The following is a 26,240-nucleotide window of genomic DNA, read 5'->3' on the forward strand; positions in this document are numbered from 1 at the left end:
CAAACCAGATGCTTCTTCACATCAGTCAAAAAGAGATGCTAGCTGTTCAAAATGCCCTGACAGCTTTCAAGGACCTGCTTCATCCAGGACAGATACTGATAAAGACAGACAACACTACGGTCATGTGGTACATAAACAAACAGGAGGTACACATTCCTACCCCCTCTGCAGCAAGCAATGACCTTATGGGACACAGCATTGGCTTTTCAAGTTCACCTGCAAGCACAGTTCCTGCCAGGAAAAACAAATACTCTGGCAGACAAACTAAGCAGAAACCTCATGGATCCCCACAAATGGAAACTGGATCCACAAGTCTTCAGCATGATAATAAGGAAATGGGGATGCCCAGACATAGATCTATTTGCTTCCCCTCACAACTGCCAATTACAGAGATTTTGCACAAGGATTTATCGTAGGCAAGCATGGAAAATGGACGCCCTATCCTTCAGCTGGAAAAATGTAACCGTATATGCCTTTCCTCCACTGCCTCTCCTTCCCAGGTTACTCCTAAAGGTCAGACAAGAGAAGCCAAAAATGATACTGATTGCACCAGACTGGCCATGCCAGCACTGGTACCCAATCCTAAAGAGCTTGTCTCAAGGTCCAGCATGGATATTGCCTCAAACTTCTCATTTGCTGACCCAGCAAAACAATCAGATCCTGCACAGCCAACTCCGGGACCTTAAATCTGGCAGCATGGCGGATAATGTAGCCTTTCAGAACACTCCTCTTTCAAAAGCTGTTATGAATGTTATCTTGGAGGCCAGGAGGCCCAGTACCAGAAAATCTTATGCAGAAAAATGGAAGAGATTCTGCGCTTGGAACCAGGAACAAGGCATTGACACGTGTGTACCAAATATCCCTCAGATTTTACAATACCTAACTGAGATGCTGAACAAAGGCCTTTCTTTCTCATCAATAAAGATTCCATGCCTCTGCCATTTCAGCCCATTGCAATACGGAACCACCTATCTTTTCACCTCCTCTAATAAGGCAGTACCTCAGAGGGGCCAAAAACATTAGGCCTCCAAGGAGAGCACCCATTCCGGCCTGGGACCTCAATTATGTTTTGGAAAAACTCACACTGCCTCCTTTGAGCCAGCATCAACAGCAGATATAAAATTCTTATCCTGGAAAACAGCTCTGCTCCTAGCAATAACCTTTGCTAGGCGAGTCTCGGAGTTACAAGCACTCATGGCTGTGGAACCTTTTATTATTTTTCATCCAGACAGGGTTTCCCTGAGGACAAACCCTACATTTATGCCTAAGGTGGTGTCCAGTGTGGCCCTCAACCAAACCATTCACTTGCCTACCTTTTATCCAAATCCACAGAACAAGGGTGGGAAAATTCTGCATTCTTTGGACAAACACAGGCAGTTACGCTTCTACTTGGACAGAACTAAAGCTTTCAGAAAGACTGAGCAACTTTTAGTGTCATATGATGCAGGATCACAAGGAAAGGCTATCTCAAAACAGACTATTTCTAAATGGATAGGCCATTGCATCCGTTTCTGTTATTTTCAACATGGCAAATCAGTGCCTAAGGGCATTAGGCCTCATTCCACCAGAGCAGCAGCCACTTCAGCAGCCTTCCTCAGAGGAGTACCAACCAAGGATATCTTAGAGGCTGCAACTTGGAGTTCAGTGCACACTTTCACAAAGCACTACCACTTACCTCTTCACTCTAAGTCCAGAGCAGGCTTTGCCACTGCAGTTCTGCAGGGCCTCATAGCCTCCCCTAATCCTATTTAGCCCAGCCGCCCATTCTCAGCTTTGGGATTCAACCCAAGAGTAATGACTGCAACAGTGAAACACGATGAAAATAGTACAGATGTCCTTTAAGGATGCATCTGCAGTCATAACATATGGGTTGTCCTGCCTCAGGCAGCCCTTCGGTCGGCCGGATTCCAAAATCTGGGTCTGGCCTCGGCTGATGTCGCACTTCACCCGACGTCATAGCTCCTGGGGTATAAAGGCATCAGCCGACGCCATTTTCCTCAGTCTTTCTTGCCGCGCGGTGCCCGAAGCAGAAGCTGTTCGCAAGTGCCGGTCGGTCAGATCCAGAGATTTCAGCTACCGAAGACTTCTAAAAAAGCTAAGTACCCCGTTGGGGACTCTTTCTTGCCTCAGCCGATGTCAGACAAAGTAAATAATTGTTTAACTTGTGGGAAACAAATACCTCATAAGGATTTCCACTCTTACTGCCTTCCTTGCTTAGGCCCAGACCACGACGTATCAGCTTGTTTAGCCTGTGCTTCCTTCAACTGACGGACACTTAGACGTCGACAGGCTTTGCCACTGCAGTTCTGCAGGGCCTCATAGCCTCCCCTAATCCTATTTAGCCCAGCCGCCCATTCTCAGCTTTGGGATTCAACCCAAGAGTAATGACTGCAACAGTGAAACACGATGAAAATAGTACAGTTGTGTACCTACCATAAATGTAGATGTTGGTGTATTCACTGTTGCAGTCCAGGTTACCCACCCACCATCCCCCTTTTCTTTGCTGGGACTTATCTGCACTTCTCTGTCCTATACAACCTATTTGGTGTATTTGCTTGTAGATGAAGGAAATGTTATGTTTGTGCATGCCTTTTTATTGATTTATTTTTCAGCCTACCAATTTGGGGGCACCTGACATCTGGGGCAAGAAAAACTGAAGAAAATGGCGTTGGCTGCATCTTTTTATACCCCTGGTGCACTAACGTCAGGGAAAAGGCGACAGCAACCGACGCCGGACCTAGACTTTGGAATTCTGGCCGACTGAGGATAGCCTGCCAGCAGGATAACCCAAGAGTAATGACTGCAACAGTGAATACACTCTAACGTCTACATTTATGGTAGGTACACAACTGTACTTTTTCCAATTCCTCATGAGTGACTCCCTCTGTCCACCAGTAGCAAGGACCTTTTTTCTAGCTAGCTAAGTGGTCAGTAGGTTGCATTGAGTTATTTTGTTAAAGTACAGCAAGTCTCTCTGGCATGTGAACTTGAGGCTCATTGCAGTAAAGCATAAGCAATGGTTACCTCACAGGTTGCCTTGTATAATGCAGTCTTTGAAGAAATTTGATTAGCAGTTACCAATCCTTCACTGAATACTTTTGTAAGACACTGTAAACATCTAGGTCATCCTTTGGAGCCACATTAATCAGATGTATATCCTGATGAGGAAGACATCCAGAAAGATGTGCTCGGGAGTTGGGACTCGTGCAGTTAACATAGCACATACAGAAGTTACGTAATTATCATAATGATATTTCTGGATTAGCATGCCCACCTTCCATAATATATCCGTATGCCTTCCTCTTCCTGTTTTTAATTTGGTTTAAAGGTCTGTCTTTTTTTTTTTAATACTCGTGTTGTTTGATGTTCTACAGATAGGGAGGGAAAGGTCTACAGGCAAAGTTTTATTCATAAAGGAGATGTTTTCAGTAGCCTTACGGAGTTTGATGCCAAACTACCTCTGATACATTATTCCCGCAAGTAACAAGGAGAGATCTCCTTGTCCAGCCGTGTTCTTTTGGTAAGCACATAACTTTGTTTAATTGTGTAATGGGTAAGCACTGATGAGCTCACAGTTTGTTCACTTGGCACTGGTTTCAGGTGTTCTGAGTAAGCAAGTCATCTGTTAGTGTGGGATAGTGTGACTGATGACAGAAAGTTAAGACTTTAAGAGATGAGCTAGAAAATGCAGTGCAGCCTTCTAGCTAGTGAAGACCACAGGTGAGTTGGTAGTACTTTATGCTTTATGCTAATGCGTGAAGATTGTATCTTGGATGTAATCCCGATTTGTGACCAAGGTCAGCAGTGCTGACAAATCTTAGCTTGTGAAGACCCGAAGTCTGTCGTTTATTTGTACTTGAAAAGGTTCTAGGGACAGGAGTGCAATGAAAATTTGTAGACATGATTGAGGCCAGCACTACTCACCAGGAGACTTCAGAAATAACTTGAATTTTCTACTGACAGGAGAGATTTTTAAGAATTTGACATGCCATCTAAGAAATTACTTGGAAATGGGATGCAGAAGATCTCTTCACATATTGGTGGTAGTATCCCATAATTTTCAGTGTAGTTTGAATGAACCTTTCTTGTATCATTAGACTGCTCTAATATGTCTTTCTTATGTAGTATTGTTACATGAAAGAATAGAAAATGATGACATCGCCAACAAAACCTTGAAAATTACTGACTTTGGTTTGGCAAGGGAGTGGAACAAAACTACCAAAATGAGTGCAGCAGGAACCTATGCCTGGATGGCACCTGAAGTTATTAAATCATCAATGTTTTCTAAAGGCAGCGATGTGTGGAGGTAAGAGGTGTTAATGACCAAAAAAGAATATTAAACTGCATTATGTCTAAGTAGATAGTGAACACTGGCACCATACCATTACATTTTATAGCTTTTTTTTTTTCATGTATCTTTTCTTTTTTTTTCTGTTTGTTGTATTGTCTCCCAAAATAATATGCTTCAGGTTGGAATTTGCTTAAAAATGCAATGGGTTCAAAAATGTTGCACTTGTAAATATGTAAAATAAAAAGAATGCCAGCCAGAAGGATCTAATGCCTTAAAATACTAGTGGTGGTTTGTGGATTCCTGATTTATCTGTCCTTGTTGGATCTGAGCCTTAACTTTTGCAGTTGGTTGGTTAACGTTTTGCTCTATTACAAAATGATGTCTTGTATAGTCTTCATTGTCTACACATGTAGCTTTGCTGCAGGATGTTATTCTGTCTGTTAAGACTGCTCCACACAGATGTCACAGATATTAAGAAAAACATTACATTTCCTCTTTCATGTCTGTTCCAGAGTTTGTAGTTTTCATGCATAACGTTTTGTCAGTCTGTGAAATGTCACATTATTCGTTTCCAGTCTCTTACAGCGTCTGCTGCCACACGTGAACACTTTGAAAATTAAGTGCAGAGTGGAAGGCTACACCTGTCATTTTCAGCCTTAACAAGGTTATAATTAGGGATCTGCTTTTCAGTTAGTGTAATGTCAGCATCTAAAATATGTGTAGGAACAAATTTTTCAAGTAATTGTTACTCGCGGATCATTATTAAAAGCAGTGACCAAGAGACTTGTTTTATAGCTGGAATTTCAAACAGAGGTTTAGCTAAAGCAGGTGATTTAGAAAATGTTTCTAGTAGAACATTTAAAGTGCCCTAAATGAGCAAGTTTATTAGCTTGTTACCAATAAAATTCAGAAGTAGTCGTACTAAGATACTGGCAAGTCTCCGCATGAATACCAAAATTCAGAGTGCTGCCACTCAAACTTGTGGTATTACTGTGCTATAGCTAAGATTACATTGTGGGATGCTGGTAAACTGCTTGTAAAATGCATCCCCCACTAACACATTTTTAAGCACCGCAAGTTACGAAGTTATATCAACCACTGAGGGCCATGCTGAGGTGTTATCGCATGGAAGATAACAATTTTCATCTTTTCTTCATATATTTATTCTGACTGTCGTGGTCATTTTTTTCTGTTGGAGTCATAGTGATGCCCATCAAGCACTTCAGTTGTGAATGTTTGAGGCCCCCCCATCTTATGATAATTTTTTTCTCAAGCCTTGTCAGTTTAACTTGTTCAGTGACTGCAGTTGTTTTTCACTGTTGTTTGTTAAAGGCCAGTGTGGTTGCATGTGAAAAATAAACTTTCCTGGCATGTGCTTAAATTACGGTTTACTGTAACTACTGAAAAGCCCTTGTATGTTACATGTGCAATCAGTACCCCTCCCCCATTGTACATTTTAACTGTGACCATCATTAAAGCACTTATCACTCTTAATCTGCCTGTGGTGGAAAATTGTCATAGAACTTAAATGAATAAATTCATCTAGTCTTTCATTTCAGGTTAAAATTAGTCTCATTCTGTACTACTGAAAGATCATCTGTACCTGCCAGATTTTTGGAATTGATGTAGATTAAGTAGGCTTTCCACTTTTGATTGGCATATAGCCATTAGCCATTGATATTCTAGTCAGAAAAAGGTAAGTATGGATGTGCATCAGGGGCAGTAAACTTGTATAAACTTAATCATGTAAGCAAACTGGGGAGAGAAAGAGTTGTTTTATTGAATAGCGAGAGAGCCAAAGTGTGAAAATGTACATCCTGGGACAATGTGACAATACAAAGATGTGCTCTGTCATGGAGAAGAGTAGTGGTCTGTAAACTAAACTTGAGAGATGGAATAAGGACAGAAATGGTGAAAGTTTTAAAGTGTGGGAGAGATGCATGAGAGTAAGAATGGCAAGTTGTTTGTCTGTTGTGTGTATTAAAACAGCATTAATCCTTAATATGGTTTTAGTGCTGTATTCCTGTTCCTTGCAGTACAAATTAAGGAATATGGAGCGTAGTAACTTAAGCAGAACTATAGAACAACAAAAAGCGGAGTAGAATTAAAAAAAAAAAAAAAGTGAACTTTGAACAGTCCTACAAAGCACTTTAGTTCTTTTTATTTTCAGTAGAACTTCTTCAGAGTTAAAACCAACTACGCAATCCTCCTTTTAAACTTGGATTGTGTACTTGGTTTTAGCTCTGAAATTCTATAGAAAATAAAAAGGAGAAAAGCGCTTACAAGTTAAATCCTGTGTTTGGGACTCCTTCCATACTTGCCTTTGTAGGATTGTTCAAAGTTTTCCATACTTGCCTTTGTAGGATTGTTCAAAGTTAAGCAGAACACTATTTTTGACATTTCAACTGTCTTCTTTCTTCTATAATTTCATCTTGCACAGGATCTGTCAGTGTAACATTGTCTTCATCATCAATACCCAAAAGAGATGCACCGCAAAGTTTCATGAACTTGTATATGTCTGATTTGACCAACGGAGAACAAACTGAGGAGCACTCCCAAGCTACTAAATCATTGTTTAGCATTCTTGCTAATGAAAGTGTCTTCCACTTACAATGTCAGTGAGACTGCCCACTTTTACTGTCTCAGAAGCTAAGGTTTTATTATTTGATGCCCACAAAACAAACTGAAGAGTATTCCCAAACGTCTAGATTATCATCCAGCACCCTAGCTAATGAGGCAGCCCCCCACTTAGAATATTTTTGAAGGGTTCCTCTTTTACAATTTAAGTAAAATCTAGGATTAGATGAACCACATTTTACTTCAGATAATTGTCTAGATCCTATCTTCTCATATAAGTTATTCATAATGCCCATACCCTTTGGATTTTTCCATCTCCAGTAAATGTGCCAATGGACCATACAAAAAAATTAGATATGCAGGTATCTTATGTATATTTGTGTTGTCGAATGTGTATGCTGCAGTTACCATTGTAACCCAGGTTGTAGCTGAAAATGATCCATAGACCAGCCTATTTGTCTTACAAGTGGGCTGTGGGTATTAAATATGTACCATGCCCACAGTATGTGGTGGCACAGGCTTACAAAATTCACCCAATGCCATCAAGGAGTGAAGGATACCAGGGTTGTGGCCTTATAATTCATATTGGTGGCACTAAACTAATTGATATAAAAGTATATATCAATATAAATCACTGTAAATAACCTGGCAAATGAAGATTGTATTTGAGAGCATATAGAAAATGTGCACTGTAAACCTGGATTACGAGTGGATTACATCTGTACCCAAATAGTCCACATATAGAACAGCTACAAGGAAGTGTTACAGGCCATGGCTTCCCTGGCCCAGCCCCATTTCTATAAACTCAGTGCTGTGCTGTGCTACACCTCCTACCTAGAGTTACAGTAATTAGAATAAACTGTTAACACACACCTGTACTCACATTCACACATACACTATCTCTCTCTTTCTGTCCAAGTATTTTACAAGGAATGCTGTTTAATACCCTCCTGCATTAAAACCTCCTTTCTTTTGGCCCAAAATAGTTAATTGCTACTAGGTGAAATAAACCAGTTTATACAACACTATCAGTTCTATTCCACTCTTACAAATTAAGTCAAATGTAGGAACTGGTGGTACGTTAGGTTTACCTTTAAATAGGCGATTGCACTTTGTCGAACGGCCACTTCTTCGACGTGTTTTGCGCAAACCCAAACCGCGAAAATTTTTAAATGTTGAAAATCATTCGACGTTCGACATTACCGGCCGCACAACACCTCCACACCCATGCTACCATGGGTCAAAAAGGGGTGAGGGTTTGCCGTTCGCACATTCGGAATTCGACTTATCGCATTTAGGCCTTCGCGCAAGTCGAGTTGCCCATATCAGGATCGGCATTATAAAGGTAAACCGGTACATTATATCAGAGCAGTCTGGTTCAGTCAGAGATGGATACCAGCATCTAATCATCAGAGCATGGTAAATAACCTTACATCAGTTAATTAATCTGTAAGTAATAGTTTACAAGCTTTAAAATTAAAATAACATACTAAATAGGAGCTTAACAGAACACTTTAAAAGTTAAATAGAAGCAGAGATAGTAATTTCACAAGGACCTTAAAATGTTTAAACAGATAAGTTGCTTAAAATGAAAAAAACATTTGTACCAACTAGCAGTGTTACTAACCAAAGCTGGAAGGGATTTCCTTAAATTGAGTCCTTCTCTTCCCCCTTTTAAAACCCAGAACAAGGGAACATAAGAGGTATGCTTTGATCTACATGGTTAACTGAGATTTTATTTGGAGAAAAGAAAACGGAGCGACAATTTGTGTTTAAAAAAAAATCAGAGAGAGGATGCCTTTAAACAAGCGGACACCATCGAAGTGGCTTACTCACTATGGCTGCAATTGTTGCAATAAAACTTTTTTTTTTTTTTGGTCAGTATAACATTGTCTTCATCATCATTACCCAAAAGAGATGTACCACAAAGTTTCATGAACTTCCGCGGTGTAGCGGCTCTTTATGTTTTTCTGAGTAAATTTATCTTATGATGGGGATGCCTTATTTTTGTACAGCTCAGTAATGATGGCAGATGGGACTTATCCTGCCAAGGATAAAATACATTCAGGCAATGGAGTATACTTGGGTGCTCCTTCCTCACTCTCCACATGTCTGACGTTAGACATAGGCACAAAGATTATATGCTGGCCTTAAGGGATGGGCAAGCAGGAAAATCCTTAGAACTGTTTTGCCACCAGTCCGGAAAGCAATACTTCATCTTGTTCTGAATCTGAAGCTTAATCTGCTAGCATTCCCTTGCGAAGGCAACTGGAGCCAGGCAAAGACCTAAATACCCTGTTTGGGGAACTTTTCTCATTACTGAACCTTTGTCTGACTTTTGAAAAATAGTTACCAAAAGTGACCAAGAAAAGACTGTAAAATGAAATCTCCGTTCCACCAGGATAAAAACCAAGTCTTTTAATGAAAATACAAATCCACCATCAGCGCTTTCGTCTGCTACAAGGCAAACTTCCTCAGATAAAATGCCACTGGTACAGATAGTTTTTATATATGAAACCTTCCCTTCAATGGTTCAATTAAAATCCAAGCAATTAAACATTTAAGCAATTTGAAGATTTTTAAAGATACACTGTGTTTCAACAAGATAATTCTCAAAAAAATAATTCCTTTTACAGCTTCTGTAATTTACACATGGTTCCAACTGGTGCAGTGAAAACTTTTTTATATATTTATATATATAATATTAATGCATTAATAAATTATATCTGCATCATGCTAATATATATGTTGAAAATGGTAAGAAAAATTATGAAAAATGGTAAATATATGTGTGTATAAGATTCAAAGACACAATTGAAATGGTAAAAAAGGTTCTTAAAAAAACTGTAATGTTTTACAAATCAACTATACATCCTACAAATCTTCAGCCAAACTGTTCCTGGTCGAAAAACCAAATATTTGTTGAACAAATAACCAGGATATTATAGTAAAATAGACCTGGAAATGGGGGGTGAAAAAACATTGTGTCCAAAAGGACCTAGTTTTAGGTGGCAAGACAGACTTTACTAGGATGGGGTATACACTCCTAGTTCCCGGAAAAGGTTACCTAGCAAAATAAATTTATAAATTATAAATCTGTTTTGATCTGGTTAAAAATCGAACTTTGTACTTGTATGATTTTATATAGTTTTACACTCTGTTAGCCTTGCCTACTAAAATTGCCTTGATATTAATGTATTCATTGAGACCAGGATAGATGTTGGACCTGAGTCTCAATTGCCATTTGATCTCCTTCTGTAACAGAAGGTTCTTGGTATCTCCTCCCCTGGAGTCTATGTTGACAAAGTCGATAATACCAAATTTAAAATGTGGAGTGGAAGGACAAACTAAGGTGTGCTTGTAGAGGGCACTGGTTTCCTTTCTAGTTCTAATGTCATTTCTGTGTTCATATATCCTTTCTTTAAGTGCCCGTTCCTTTTTGCCCACGTAAAAACATGGACAGTGACTACAAGTTGCCAAGTAAACAACCATCTTGGTCTGACAATTGCCCTTGCAGAATTTTACTATGCTTCCAAGTCCATTATTCAAGGAAATACTATCTACTAAATGGATGCATGAACACTGAACACATCTACCACACGGGTGGGTACCCCTAACATATCTAGAAGATGTATCCCTCCCTTCTAGGGTTCTTTTGAAGTTGATACCCACCTTGTGTATAAAGGTAGGTTTGCTTCCTACCACCTCCATAATATCCGAATTGGTCTTGAGAATAGACCAATTGTCCTGCAAAATCTTTTTAAAAAACACAGAAAAATTGTTGTGTTCAATAGAACATGCTCCTAAAAAGTCCTTAGGTTCCTGTACAGACTTGACCTGACTGGACAACCGTTGGCCAAGTAATGGTTGGTAACGAGTACCCCATCCCTGGTACACTTCACCCAGGATCTCACCTAACATCTCCTTCGGATACCCTCTCTCACGGAACATTTCACCCAATAGGGTGAATTCCTGTAGGAGATCATCAAAATCTGATGTCATCCTGGCCACCCTGACTGCTTGTCCTTTTGCAATACTTCTTTTTTGAAAATGTGGGTGTTGGCTGTCAAAATGGAGGTAACTGTTACACCAAGTGGATTTTCTATATATTCTGGATTTAAAACCTCCCATAGTCTTAATGAGTGTAATATCCAGATAATTAATACTGTTACTGTTCACTTGGTGTGTAAAGGACAAGAAGGATGTAGAACCATTAATGTGAACTATAAAATCATCGAGCTGTTTCTGAGTCCCCTCCCAGATGACAAAAATGTCATCCAAAAATCTGAAATAAGCTTTGATGTTAGCAAAAAAAGCACTCTGGAAAACATGTTTGGTTTCCCATTCCAGTAAAACAAGGTTGGCGTAGATGGGGGCACAAGCCGCCCCCATAGCAACACCACTCACTTGTTTATAAAACTCACCCTCAAAGATGATAAAATTGTTATCCAACACCACTTCCATTAATTCCAAAATCAAAAGTTTCTTGTCCAGTGATAAATCAGAATGTTTGTGGATACTTTCCTCAAAATACTCAAAACCCTCCTTCCTGGGAATACAAGAAAATAGATCTTTTACATCAGTTATTGTAAATAGACTATCTTTGGACCATAAGTTGTTGTTAATCTTACCTAAAAAGTCCCAGGAGTCCTTGATAAGATGTTCATGGTGGTTCACTATCTTGTTGATGTTCTGGTCTATAAACACAGCTAGTGGGTGTGTCTTGGATCCCCTGGCTGAAACAATGGGTCTGAAAGGGGGGTTGAGAATGTTTTTTTTGAATTTTAGGTATCCCAAAAAATCCCGGAATAGTGGGGTGGGTTTGGTTGAGAAAATGGTAAGTTGCTGGACCAATACGTTGTTCTACCAAATATTCTTCCAAAAGCGAGTCAATCCTGTGATAAGCAATCTGTATCTCGTTATAGGATGCTGGACTAGAAGTGCTATCTTGAGCCAGAATTTTGGTTAAAACATTTTTGTAATCTGTCTGGTTAAAAATAACCAGCCCACCTCCCTTATCTGGTTCCATATATCGTAAATTATTATCTCTTTTTAAATTTTCCAACAGTTTCACTTCTTCCTGTTTCAAATTGTAATGGTACTTGAAACCCTTTACATTGTTACCATATTGATCATATATTTCTTTGGTAACTATGCTCTGAAACTTGCAGAAATGTATGCTCTGAAAGGTACTCAGAACAGGATGGAGGGGGGGATTAAATACACTCCTTCTGGTGGCACTGTGAGTGTCCCCGTCTTCAGTTTTCTTCCTAGAGACCTCTTTGTTATATGTTAACCTTAGGTTTAACTTCCTGAGGTATAGTTTGAGGTCGATTAAAATTTGGGCTAAATCGCCGTTAAAGGATTTAACGAATTTGAATCCTTTGGAAAACAACTGAAAATGTCTTTTGTCCAAATCCGTGTAATTATAAATTTTGTACCCCTGATGTTCAAAAACTATTCCGTTAGGGTGTGTAGTAATGGGCTCTATCTGCCCCTTGTCCCCCTGCTTTTCCAACCATAGTGTTTCCCATGGAAATTGGAATGGGAATCCAACGTGGGAGCGTATTGGGTTTTGTTGGCTAGACGCTCCGACCTCCGTGGACCTAAAAAAACTTCATTGGATTCCTGAAAGGAATCTAATTCATCAAGTGTCCGTGTATGGTAACCAGGTGGTTCCCTATATTGAATTCCGGTCAGGTGTTGAAATTTTCTCTGGCTTAGATGACAACCTGTTTTGTTGTAATGGTAAACCTGACCTTCTAGATGGTCCCTCCCTAGTACCCATATCGGAAACATGATTAGTGGTATGAAGAGGCTTGGGGTAACTTTTTCCTTATCCCTAAAAAAACTTGTTCTGTTTCCTCTCAAACACTTTTTCAACCCTAATGTCAGTTCTCTTTAAAATCTTGTCATATAAATCTTGGTATTGTTCAAATAACAAATCTTTAATAATATCTTGATGCAAACTATTCAGTTCGGTCAGTAAACTGTTTAACTGCACATCATTGTATTTAATCAATTTCAACACTAAAGAAAAAACACATTCATCGAAAAAACATTGAAACTCCTTCATTACATTTGCTGTGTATGAAATACCAAAGGGGTACTTGTAGAACCGTAACCCCTGAGGAACTATCTTGTTGTTGAGACACAGATGTAAATAGTTGTTTTCTATTTGCAAACATTTATATTTATATAGTAACTTTTCAAAACCATAAATCATGTCTCTTAAAGTAAGAGCTGGACTTTCGTTTACATAAATGTTTTTCCTTGGAAAATGTTCGTTACCACGGTCATGTGAATCAAGAAAAACATGTCTTTTTTTCTAAAATGTCCGTAAAACACACTTGGCGAAAGACACCTTCCCCCAAATCAGTTCGTGATGTAACTGGAGCTGAACCCTGGTTCTGCTGGTATATTGAATGATTGGAAACAGTACCTGCTTGAGCCATAGCCCGATTAGAACCAAGGGTGTCCCCTACATCTAATAAATTCGCTGGTTCTATGGTTTTTCTTTGAAAAATATTCATGCCCTCTAAGAAAAGGAAATGCCTCTTTGGTTGGCAAATCCTCTTTAAGGCTAGGCATACACAGTGGCTTTTATTCTTTAAGACCTAACCATAATATCCTGGACTGTTATGCTAGGGTTTTGTTTCAGAGACTTTTAGGAGCCGTTGGTCATCCTATAAAATTTACTTGGAGAATGATCTTGAAGTTTTGAAGATGTCTGTCATCTTCTTTCTGAAAGTCTGAGTTGGACACCTCTGAGACTGACAAACTTGCATACTATTAGACTTCTGGTCCTGTTCCCTCTGGTACAAACCCTTTGGAAACCAGTATGAAGCAGACTTTTGGCCCTTCCTGTAAAGTCAGTAAGACTGTTGTTAAGCCTGCAAAGGGAAAGATTAGGCTTGTGATTTGTTAAGGAACTGAATGGTTGTTCCACTGATGCTGGTTTGTGAGGCTGTCCCAGGTTTCCTTAAGGATGTACTTCATGTATGGTTACTTTAGAAACCCCAAAAAGAAAAAGTAAAACATACATCATCTGTTACTCCTGCACCTGGGGATCTTCAACAGAAATGACAGGACTTTTCTCGGGGACTTTATAAAACACTTATGGTTTGAAAAGTTCCACAGTTCTTTTCTTTTCAACCTTCTAAACCTCAGAGGAGGAATAGGGAAAAATAAAACTCCAATTATTTCCTCCATAGATAAGGTTTCCAGGTTGGGGACTCTTTTTTGCTAGTTGTATCTGGGCTCTCCTGAGCTCTTTACTGCCTCCAACCACATCTCCTGGTTTCTCTAGCCCTGATCATCCAGACTCTGCTCACAGGAAAACACTTGGTAGCTTCCCTTTATAGCACTAGTCCAGATTTTTGTACCATCTTTCAACTTCAGCCCTTAACTTTCAGGTTCTTCAGGTTGGTGAATAGCTCTGCAGGTCCACTGTACAGACTATGGTGGCCATTTTAAAAACCCATCTGGAGTAGAGAGTTTTCATGGTCCACCCTTTTCCTAGGGCAGATACAGATGAGCCCTTGCCTTCTACTTCTTCCATTCCTACCAGGGCCCATTGTCTGCACCAAGAGTATCAGAGGGGAGGGGACCAAGGAAGTCTGCACCAAGAGTATCAGAAAGGAGGGGCCAAGGAACCCATGCCTTTTTCTTTGCCACTAGCAGTGAGTTTAGCCATGGTACATGGTATTAAGTCTTCTTGGCACTGGTTACATTAATGCCAGGACCTTTGACACAGGTAGTCACAAGTCCTTAGGCTATTGGCACTAATGTGTCCTTGGCACTGAGATCAACTCCAGCCCCCTTGGGTCCTTTCTCATTGTTTGTGCTTTCTACATCTGACATCTCTGTGCCGAAGACCAACTCGGTGGCACTGGTGCCAGGACTGCTGGAGTCATAATTTTGCCATTGACCTCTGTTAGTGGCCAAGGTGTTCTCTGTGCCAGCATCCTCAGCACTGACAACCGAGGTGGTACGGAGGACACGTAGAGTTTTCTAGCCATGAAACAGGCACATACCATGATGGTCCCATTCATGTACACAACCCAGCTTTATTATTTTTTTTCAGTTACTCCTCTTTCCAACATGACCCAAGAATGGAATGCCGTTTGAGTCCGACAATCCAGGGAGGAGTCCTCTTCTAAATATTTGCATGAGTTCCACTCCTATGTAAGATGAGATGCCTGGACATGGATCTTGATAACAGAGAAGTTTCTCTCCATTCCCATTCATATGGCCCTGAATTTGGGGAAATCCTTGAAATGAGTCTCTGAAGGATCTTGGCCCACTGATACTACTACTTCTGAGAAACTGATCCTTCGGGAGGTGTTCGGTCTGCCCCACCAGCAACTTAGGTAGCCCTACCTGCCAAGAAGATGGTGAGCTTTGCTAGTGTGCATGTAAAGAACATGACATATCAGAGACTAAACCCCCAAAGTTAGACTGGGTCCTATGGAGTCCCAAGGACCTCTCCCACTAAAGCACAGGACTACTTATGGACAATATTGTTGTCTCGGTTGCCATATAAAAACAGACTTCAGAAAGATGCTCAGGCCATCTTTCCCCTGGCGGAGTCCAGCAAAATGGATTGCTTACGGAAGAGAGTGTGTGTGCCAAGTACCACCCCTCACTATCTCCATTCCTTAAATTGCTTAAAGCATATGGCCAGATTCCAGATGGAGCTAGCCAACAAGACAGTTGTCTGTTACAAATCTGTGATGAAGTCTCAAAATTCAAGTATAATGGTATTACTAATAATGTTGATACTGCAAAGAATGATGGAGATGTTCTACTCGTACCTAGAGAATTGTATTAAATTAGCAATCCCAAGTAGATTTAAGCAAATGGGTATAAAAGTAAACCGGTGTGGTGATCCTCTAGCATTAATAAACTATATAGTAAAAGGAAGAAATCCTTAAACCAATACAACATAATAGCTGGTCCCATAATTTGAATGTAAACAAATAAGAAACTAGAAAAAAAGCACATGAAAAGAATGAAGGCATCCCATCAACTCATCTAGCTGGAGAAGCCAAAGACCAGATTTGTCATGTCAGAAAAAATGAGAAATAGCATTACTCTGAGCTTATTCATACTCAAGTCCAGTAGGTATTGTCAACATACTGACAGATTTAGTGCCACTTACACTGTAGAGACATCCTTTCCAAATCCTATTTTCCTTTATGAAATCATGCTAGCAACCATCACAAAAGAGCATGGACAAGAAGGTACTCTTCAAAACAAAGAATAGTTCATCCCATGGCCTGAAAGCATACCCGGTGTCCTGTTTAATAGTACTAAGCAAGGACTGGCAGATCAACTCCTTGACCTCTTTAACCTGAGCCTAGCAAGTGGCTTTTTTTAAATCATCATTTAAGACAAAGGCTTTACATACATTAATAGAAAAGAAAAAGAATATTAATGTTTTCATTTTCTTACATTATACATTATGTATGTTTTTCTAAAATAGACATAATAAACATACTGTTCACTTCCTGCCTTCCTTTAAACTCACTCCTCATCCTAAACATTGTTCTGCATGTATTGTTTCCACAAACTTATTTTATTTCTGCATAATTTGGTGCATTCTCTTTTCTAAAGATACCACCTCCAATTATTTTATCTTCTTTGCAGTGTTTAGTACTTCTGTTACATTTGGTTTAGATTTTGATTACTGTTTTCTAGTAATTTCCTTTTCGGCAGCCATTAAACTTAGTAAGGCTATATACTATGTCTGGGCATTTCTGATCCAGCTCAAAAGTATAGTTTGCTTTGTTACAGCCATTTGCTCCTTCAGCATTTCTGATCAGTTATTCTACAGGAATTTTTTTTAATCTATTAACTCATTAGACTCTCCACAAACATGTTTCCAGTTCTTTTTTTCCCCAGCAGACCTCTCGAATTTGCTGTCTAGCTTGTCTAGCTGAGGTACAATTCTCTGTCAACTTGGAGTATAAAAAAAGATATGCCAACAATCCCAAGCAAAAATCCTAAGCCTTCTGGAGTTTGATGCGTATGTGAGAGCCATTCAGATGTCCTTCCTTTGTTCCTACATAAGTTGCTTTCTAGTCTCTCTTCTCAATCTTTTCTTACCTCCACCAATTGATTCTTATAGACTTTGGAAAATGTTGTATATACCCTGTTAATTGTTTCTTAAAGTTACTATGCAGTATTTTATATGCTGTGCTAAGGTTCACTTTTTTAACAGCAGCTTCTGCTCCAGACTCTTCTAAAAACTCTAACAGAGCTATTTTTTTTTTAACTTGGCACTACCTGTCCGTTTCAAACTTTGTACTCCCTGTCCCTTTCTCTTTGCTTGTTCTCTATCAATCCCTGGAAGGGAAGGCAGTCCCTAACCTGGTCCAAACCTGCTTAGCCTCTTATCACTCTTGTTCCCTTTCCTTGCCTAGTTATTTGCTCCCAATACTTAGGTAGGTACTAGGCTATCGGCCCTGGGGCCTATACAAGCCCAACCAAAAAGGTACCCTGGCTTTTGCCACCCAAGAAAATGATTTTCTTGTGCCACTGTCGAGCAGAGCCACAGAGGTGATCCCTGGGGTGAATTTCCTATTTCCCATCCAATCATCAAGATTTTATTTTTTTACCAGTTTTCTCCAGTAAATTCCTGTCCCTCTTGCATATTTTCTGTACCCTGACTTGCAGTAATTGTTACTGGCAAAATCTCCTTTTTCCATTCTCAGGCTGATTTGAATTTTAAAACACTTTCTGCCACTTTATGAATCTGTAAGATTGTTGTTTTCCTTAAGGATTTGGATGCAGAATGCTACTCCAATTTCATCATGATCATCCCTCTCCAGTTTGATTTATTACTTTCTGCTTGTGTTGCGTGTATGAGACTTGTTTGTATAACCCTAAAGTATTGATTCAAGTCTAGTAATCCTAAGCGTCCGTGTTCTATGGGGAGGGATCCCACTTAAGTCTTGCCTGTTCCTCTCCCAAATACATTCCTTTGGCTATTTTAGGTTATCCTTGAAAACTTTCATCTGGTTAATAAAAGCTATGTAGTCATTGAAGAAAAAGGAACAAACCAAGCCTGTAATATCGGCACACAGTTCATTAAGCTTTCATCCCATCAATGCTTCAGAGGACTTCATCAGAACTGAACATCACCATTGGCACTGAAATGACATCAACTACTTTCTCACCAAAAGCCCATAATTTACAAATTAAAATGATGTCTTTCATTAAAATAAATACACAGAAAATGTTCAATTTTAAACTAAATTTAGAAATGTTTTTAAGTAAATTGTTGAAGGTAAGCATTTGTAAAAATTCTATAATTGTACACACACACACACACACACACACACACACACACACACACACACACACACACACACACACACACAAAATTAAAACATTAAAAACTGCATTTGAAACGCAACCAATGTGGCAAACTTTAATAATTTTTTCTACCATACCCATAAATAAATGACAGTGAATTTCTGAAGGATAAAAAATATATGTTTAAAAATAAATCTGAAATTAAATTTACCAAGTGGTATGGGTACTGACAGTTTTACCCAGAGTTTGTTGAATTATTCGACTGCCATGGGTGTTGAACTGATAGTTACTCATCAGAAAGAACTGCAATTAACAAAGGGAGTCTGGGAAATTGGATGATCTTAATGTTTGAGTTATCAGGACGTGTTTGCTAAATTTGACAAAAAGTACTGGAATTTACAAGGGAAAAAATGTAAGAAAATGAAGAGTGATAAGAATCAATATCAAAATAGCATACCCTATTAAATCTACATAGAGTACTAAGAGAGCGCTTAATGGGCACCAGTGGTGGACAAGTAGGTGGTGATTATAACACTGGTGTACCAGTGGTTGAATGTGATGTTACAGATTTTGAATAGGGTAATTTTGGAGGACCCCCCCCCCCGAAGATCTGAACGTCTAGCCAGTCAGTTAGACCGATTAAAAGGGCACATGGCCCAATCAAGGGAAGTTTGTATAGGTACAAGAGGGTTACACTTAGCCCCCAGGTATCACCAAAACCATAAATTCTCCAAAATGGGAAAGGAGAAGGGGAAGATTAATTAATTACTTCTGAATATGATACTTCAAAATTAACACATCACAAAGGTTTTAAGGTGCTTAGAGTCATATTAACCTTACTGAGAACCATTTTATGTCATTTGAAGGGAGTTCTAAATTTATTCCTACTAAAAGATTTGACATTACTGATACTTCCGTTGAACTTGGGTTGTTTATTAGAACATTGAGTCTGGCCACACTTTCCAGTGAATCTGAAGGCATTGCAAACCTTCAGAGGGATCAGTCCGTTGGTGTTAAAAGGAAAGAGTATATTTAATCTACTCTAAACCCTTTTATTCAAACGTTTGAAGGCCTGTAAAGATGTGTAAACTATTAAGTAAAACATTTTTATAAATTTAATTTGAGCAACAAGAAATGTTGAAGGACTAGAGGTGACAGTTCAGTAAGATCAATGAAGGCAGTTAAAGGGATAGAATTGTTATATACAGCACTTTTGACTATGAGTGCTATGTTTGATATTTTGCATGGTGGTGTAACTTGCAATAAATACATATTGCTTATAAAAAAGATCGATTTAGTTAATATTTTCTTAGACAAAGGGATTTCCCTCGCAATTTTACATTTTTTTTTAGCTAATTTTAGTCCCACTATATCTACTATTTGGTTTCCCTAAAGTGCACAAGAGTATTTCTGAGCCCCCACTTAGCACCAGTAGTTGGCTATCCAGGGATCCAAAATGTATCCGTTGGCGGTTTTTATAGACTAGATATTTAAACCCATCTTTAATATTTAAAATACATTTATTGAAAGATTCCTGGGATTTTTTTGGGTGTCTAAAAGAGGACTAGTAAAAATATAATTTTTTTTACCGTTGAGGTTATTGATTTGATTACATGCATTCCTAAGGATGAAAGACTTGTTTTGTTTCATGAGTCTTTTTTTTTTTGTGAATTTCTCAAAACAAATTAGATTGTATGTCATTGGTCTTGGATAATAAATTTATTTTATTTTTGAAGGAGAAATATTTAAACAAAATAGAGTGGGTCACAATAGGAGCAGCTTGTGTCACTGTCTATGCAAACTTGCTGTTATTTGCCTGGGAAAGAAAATTCATATTCAACTCATTTGTACTGGTATTGTAAGTTATACCTCTTGTTTTTGGATGCTATTTTTGAGTTATGGTGTGGCCCTTTGGATGAAGTATAGCCTTACACTTTTTTTTTTTTTTAAATAGCACTGCAGATTTTTTAAGGTTTAGTTGTAATGTGAATAGCCTCAACTGTTATGACACCGCAATATACAGGATTCCAAAACAGGTTTCGTTTTTGGTATTTTCCTGAAACCTAATTTTAGTAATGCATATTGCATTACTCCTGTTTTTACCCTTTTAATGTAAGAGAAGTTTAGTGAAAAAGAGCAGTGTATAAGGACAACAGTGTAACATCTTCCAAAGAATTGATTTGTGAAATGAATAAACTTATGTATTATTTTTATTGAGAAGGGCTACCCTTTAGGGATGTTAATGACTGTTTGTTTTTGATGAAGTAATTATACAATGGAAAGGAAAATATAAAACACTGTTTGGTGTGGGCATTGAAAGTGAGACCATTGTAGGTAATCAATTAAATCTCATCACTCATTAGTCCCATTATAGAGTACAATGCCCCTTTTGGTATGTACCTCACAAGACATCTACAACAACTGGAAAGGCCGCAAAAATACCTCACAAAGAGGATTACTGGCCTCAAACAGATGCCCTACGCAGACAGTCTAAAAAAAACTCCAGCTTTACTCCGTCGCATATCGCCTACTCAGAGGTGATCTCTGCCTAACATACAAAGCTATGTCAAACCCAGAGCTGTTGGACATGCTCCACTTAAAGAAATCCCAATCCCTCCGAGCTACACGCCCTAGGGACCTAAACCTTGTCACCACAATAAACAGAACATGCCGGAGGGATAGATTCCTGTCCCAGAGACTTCCCATACTCTGGAATAAACTACCTATCTATATCAAACAAAGCTCTTCATTAGCACTCTTCAAGAAAAATCTTGATGATTGGATGGGAAATAGGAAATTCACCCCAGGGATCACCTCTGTGGCTCTGCTCGACAGTGGCACAGGAAAATAGTTTTCTTGGGTGGCAAAATCAAGGGTATCTTTTTGGCTGGGCTTGTATAGGCCCCAGGGCTGATAGCCTAGTACCTACCTATGAAGCTATAATATTTCTAGTGTGAACAAATTTAATAGAGCCATACTCTTTCAGTACAGCGATGGTACTAAGGACATTAAGAAGTACTGGAGAAAAGTGAGAGGTAGTGCTTCCATTTTCTTTTCAACATTGTAGGTGAAAGACATAGTTTTGTGTAGAAAAGACAGTTTCCCTCCACACTAACCAGTCTTTTGTGCCTAAAGTGGACAGCAAGTCAAACATTAATCAGACCATTCAGCTACCAGTCTTCTTTCCCAATTTTTCCAATAAAGGGGACTATCTGTTGCATTTACTGGACGTGTTGCATAAACAACTATGTTTCTATCTTCACAGGACTAAACAGTTCAGAAAATCAGATCATTTATTTGTGTCCTTCTCGCCTAATCACCTAGGGCAGGCCATAACGAAGGTAATTCTTGCCATGTGGATTATTAATTATTCTTAAGTGTAAAAGCAATACAATTTGAAGTTGGCTACTCACCTAAAGCCTGTTCGACTAGATCTATAGTCATATCCTCTGCATTTTCATCTAGAATGTCAGTTGATGACTTCTGTGCAGCAGTCACTTGGTCTAAATCCCATATATTTGTGATTCATTGCAAATTGGACATTGTCTTCAGAAGCAGCAGGGATTCTTTTGGCTTGACAGTGCTCTGGCATGTCCTTCCTTTTGACCACCCAAGAGAGAATGTAACTGGGTACTCTGACCCATACGTGAAACAGAACGAGAAGTGCAACGTCAGATTTTTAAGTTATGCACTTATAATAACTTGGTATCTTTGTTGTCCATTCTCATTCTGATTCACCCTCACTCCCATCTGCACCCCCCCCCCCCCCCCCGAGAATTTTTTTTTTTTGGAAGATCTGTGAAGCATATAATTAAAATAATATTTGTTACATATATGTTTAAACTGCGCAACCGTATTTTAGGCTTAGTGAATTGAATCCTTACCTCTGTTCTGATCTTTGTCTCCTTTTTGTTTCTCTGCTTGTTCTGTTCATTTACTTGTTGCTGCACTTGAAAAACACTAGCATAGAGCTGAATCTAGTACTGGTTGTGACCTTTGGAGCTTGTAGTATAGTTGATCTTTTGCCTGGAGAGGCCTAGCTGTTGCTTCATGGGAGGGGGTTTCAAGTTTGGCCTTATCTAGCTAGATTTACTGCTACATGGCTCTGTTTTAGAGAGATCAGTTTATCCAGTCAAAAACAATGGTTGGTTCCTGTTTCTCTGCCTTAAATAGCCAGTATTTAAACCAGTTTGTGCTTGTTTGCTGAAAGCTTCATTGAGTGAGGCCAGGCCTTCTCCCCTTGCTGTGCTGTTTTCCAAAAACCTGTTGAGACTACAAAATGTAAGTGCTTATTTTCAACTGTTTTCTGCACTTCTTATTAACTAAAACAGTATTTGCTACATATCTGTTTAAACTGTGCAACTGTATTATAGGCTTAGTGAATTGAATTCTTATTTGGTGGCTTTTGAATTGCCCACCTTTACTATAAATTTGATATTGGACACACCTCCCAGTCCGATTGCATGAGCTCATTCTACTGAGTACAGTATGATCCGTTGTGAAGGCCCACCTCTTTAGCTTCTTAACCTTGAATTATCTTTTGTCTCCTCTCTTTCTGCTAAAAAAAAAAAAAAAATGTTTTTGCTTCTTCGTACTTCATTATGCTGCTTGTGCTTAGGTGTTCAACTGCATTTAGCTTGCTGCACTTTATCGGTAGCCTGATTAAATTGATGGGTATGTACCTACACCAACTGCAAAGGCCACAGAAATACCTCACAAAGAGAGTCCATGGCCTTCAACATCTGTCCCATATGTGCAAGCTCAAATCACTGTCATTCTGCTCGGTATTGTACAGATTGCTCAGAGATAATCCGTGTCTCGCCTACAAAGCAGTCTTGGACCCTGCCCTACTAGAGATGCTTCCATATCCGCAAGTCTAACTCCTTGCATATTACCTGATCGAAAGGCCTAAATTTAATATGGGACATTAACAAAAACTGCTGGAGAAACAGATCAGTCTCCCAGGGGCTGCCCCACCTCTGGAATAGACCCCCCATACACGTCAAACGAAGTATGTTGCTGACCCTCTTCAAACACAACCTTGAGTGGATGGGAAACCACAGATTTGTCCCAGGGCTTCACTTGTGTCCCTCATTGACAAGGGCGATGGGTGCTGGTTGAGATTTCTTTTTTGGGGATAAACTCTTTGGTTAGGCTTGGAAGGGCCCCAGGGCCATTAGCCTAGTAACCCCCTATGATCATAAGAGGCAACTTGTGTCTGGCGTGCAAAGCATCCCGCGACCCATTACTGATGCCCTTTGACTTGCAGATGTGAAGTAAGTCCATCAGAATTATTGTGTCCAGGGACCCAACTGAAGCTGTAACAGAGCTTTTTGGAGGGACAGGAATATCTGGAGCAGACTCTCCATCTGTGTAAAGTTAAAGCTCATCCCTGAGCACATTCAACTGTAACTTAGATCAGTGGGTGGGAAATAGGAGATTATACCTCTGGACTCCCCTTGTACTATTAATGGGCAGAGGCTGCATCTAAATGTTTTATCCCATTGTATGGATCCCTCCAAATGTCTGCTTTGATCTAATAATTATCACTAAAGTAATGTGTAAATATTGATCTTCTAAAGGATTATGTAAATCTAAACTCCAACAGGAAAGGTTAATTTTAAGCACCAAAAGGCATAATTGGCTAGGCTTAAAATGGCCCACAAGGGCAGTTACCCTTGTACTAATCTATGAACATTGCACATTTAAAATGAAAACTTAACTTTTGTGGCCCCTCCGTTATTCTACTCTATGTGTATAGACCAGTATAAAAAGATACTAGCATTTTAGATGAAAGTACATGTAAAAAGTTAAGTAGAGACTTTACTGCAGTTATTGAATGATATCAAGTGATGTTGACAAATCTATTATGTAATAGCAGCATCTTAGAAGAACTTTGTAGGTACTTTCAAATATCTGATTTGATGCTGTCATTTCTGTCTGGCTTTAACCTGCGAGTTTATTGGATCTGACTCTTATCCAAGACGGGCCATTTTCAAAGACTTTGGCCCCCAACCTCTACTCGCTAAACATAGTACCTTGCTTTCTCTACAGTTGCTTCAGATCTTGTTTACCACATTCTAACAGAGCAGCTAGATCTCTAGCTCCACTTTGTTGTGAATCCTTTTTTGATGTTTTCTTTCTCTCACATGTTCCGCTACCCTAGCATTATTATTGTAGATAGTAATTGGGTGAGTCTGATTTTGGATAGGTTTTTAGGTAGTTTCTCTATTGCTGTGGGCTTTTCCCACCCATTTTTTTCTGTGTATTGGATGTGGGAGTGGAATAGCTCGTAGTATATATATATATTTCTTTTTTCTGTTGTGTTTTGTACTGCTGTTGATTTCTGTGGATAAGGGGTTTCAGAAGTGTGTGGCATGGGGCCACAAGCTCCCATCACAGGACACACTTTCAATGCCTTTACTGCCTGTGGACTGCTGTTTTGGGGACTGATTCCCATTTGTGACCACTTCAGCTCCGGGGCTGTCAATAAGTATAGGACTAAGTAAGCCCTGAAGGATCTCCTGCCTGCGGGAGATGCTGCTTCCTCTTCTGCTCTAGCTAGTAAGTCAGACGAGTGATTTGGGGTTGGAAGGAGGGTACTAAGGACCCCAGAGGATTGAAAATGAGCAGCTCACCCTGCTTCAGCTACTTCTCAAAGATACCTATGAATTGTGTTGCATCCTTCTTGCTCTCTTTACTCTTTAGAGCCAAGTTAACAAGGTACTAGGACAACTTAAAGCAGCCTGTTAAATATCCAGTTTTCTCAGTCCAGAAGCCAGTTGCTCCATAGTCGCAAGTCCACTCATTCCTAGGATTGCACACAGACTGCCCCTTATTGTTACAAACTCAGCTGTTAATACCACACTGTTACAAACTGTATAGGATAAAATAGTACGTTTCATAAACCTAGCTAACAAATACCACTGCACTAAAGTAAAGAATGGTTGGCTTACAATTTCAGTAAGAAATGAGGCACTATCCTGCTTAACACCCTTACTTAGCTCTTTTAATACTGGATACTGTCTGCCTTTAAAGACCAGACCCTCTCTAGTAGGGGTTGTAATTATACTCTTTGAATTACAAATGGCACTCTTAACCAGATGGCACTCAATTGAACAAGACCCCCTTTCCAATTCTGCTGAAAAAGCCTTCTCTAAAAATGCATCTTCCAGTTGAAACAAACTCACAGAATAAATAAGGCAAGTCAGTGAAATTGTCTTCAAACTACAAATAAAAAAACTCTGATAAAATGGCATGCCTGTAAGTGTTTCACAGATGTAGGCTAGAAAGCGTGTGTAAGGTAAGAAACAATTGTTTTCCAACTACTGACGTTGTTACTATTTCAACTCTTGTGTTCACTGAGATGATTTTATGAACTTGAACTATAAACTAATTTGCTCAGTTAGTAATGAACCAAATCCACCTGAAAATTCAAAATGATCTTTTTCTAGTGAAAATTCCAGTACTGTGTTAAAGCTACGACTGCTAGTGCCATTGTGAATGTCTGTGTAAGTAGTTCTACATTATCTTGATATGTTTACATGTATTGTCTGGCCTCTCTGCCATTGGGTTATGACTGAAAAGGGTCCTTAGGCCATTTCACTTAACAAATGTGAAATAAACTAAGTAAAGATAATAGTCATTTTATTACAGCAGCTATAAATTCCTTGTATAGCAATATTTGCCTTGAAGAGGATCAGGTGGGATTGAGATGAGTATTATATAAATTTTCATCCTGTCCAGAAGCTTTTATAGAAATGACAGTGGTGTTAACAGAACTTGTATTAACAAACTGTATTCTTATAGCAGGCGAAGAATATCTGCTGACAAGAGGTACTGCAGTGAGTACCTCTGTGGCACTGAGGTATGCATGCACATACTTATTATGTTAAGAAGACAATATGTTAAAGAGCTATGGATTTAATAATGTGATGTTTTTGGGCATTTTATTTGGCAGTTTATTAACTACTGATATGGGACAACCAGAGGAATCTGACTTCTTGATACAAGATTTAATGGAATGTTGTGCACTTAATGATTGTTACCA

The 26,240-nt window shown here is 39.1% G+C and overlaps 1 protein-coding gene across 1 annotated transcript in view; it reads left to right on the plus strand.

Annotated features, from left to right (window-relative positions):
• MAP3K21 (mitogen-activated protein kinase kinase kinase 21) overlaps positions 1-26,240 on the plus strand; it is a gene marked incomplete in the record, with an annotated part of 557,669 nt that overhangs the window by 109,008 nt on the left and 422,421 nt on the right. The window contains 1 exon segment of the mRNA XM_044076148.1: positions 4,126-4,306. Within this exon segment, the coding sequence (XP_043932083.1) occupies positions 4,126-4,306 (181 nt within the window).

This window comes from Protopterus annectens, chromosome 1.part1 (assembly GCF_019279795.1).
Source record: "Protopterus annectens isolate FY-2018-M chromosome 1.part1, PAN1.0, whole genome shotgun sequence".
NCBI lineage: Eukaryota > Metazoa > Chordata > Ceratodontiformes > Protopteridae > Protopterus > Protopterus annectens.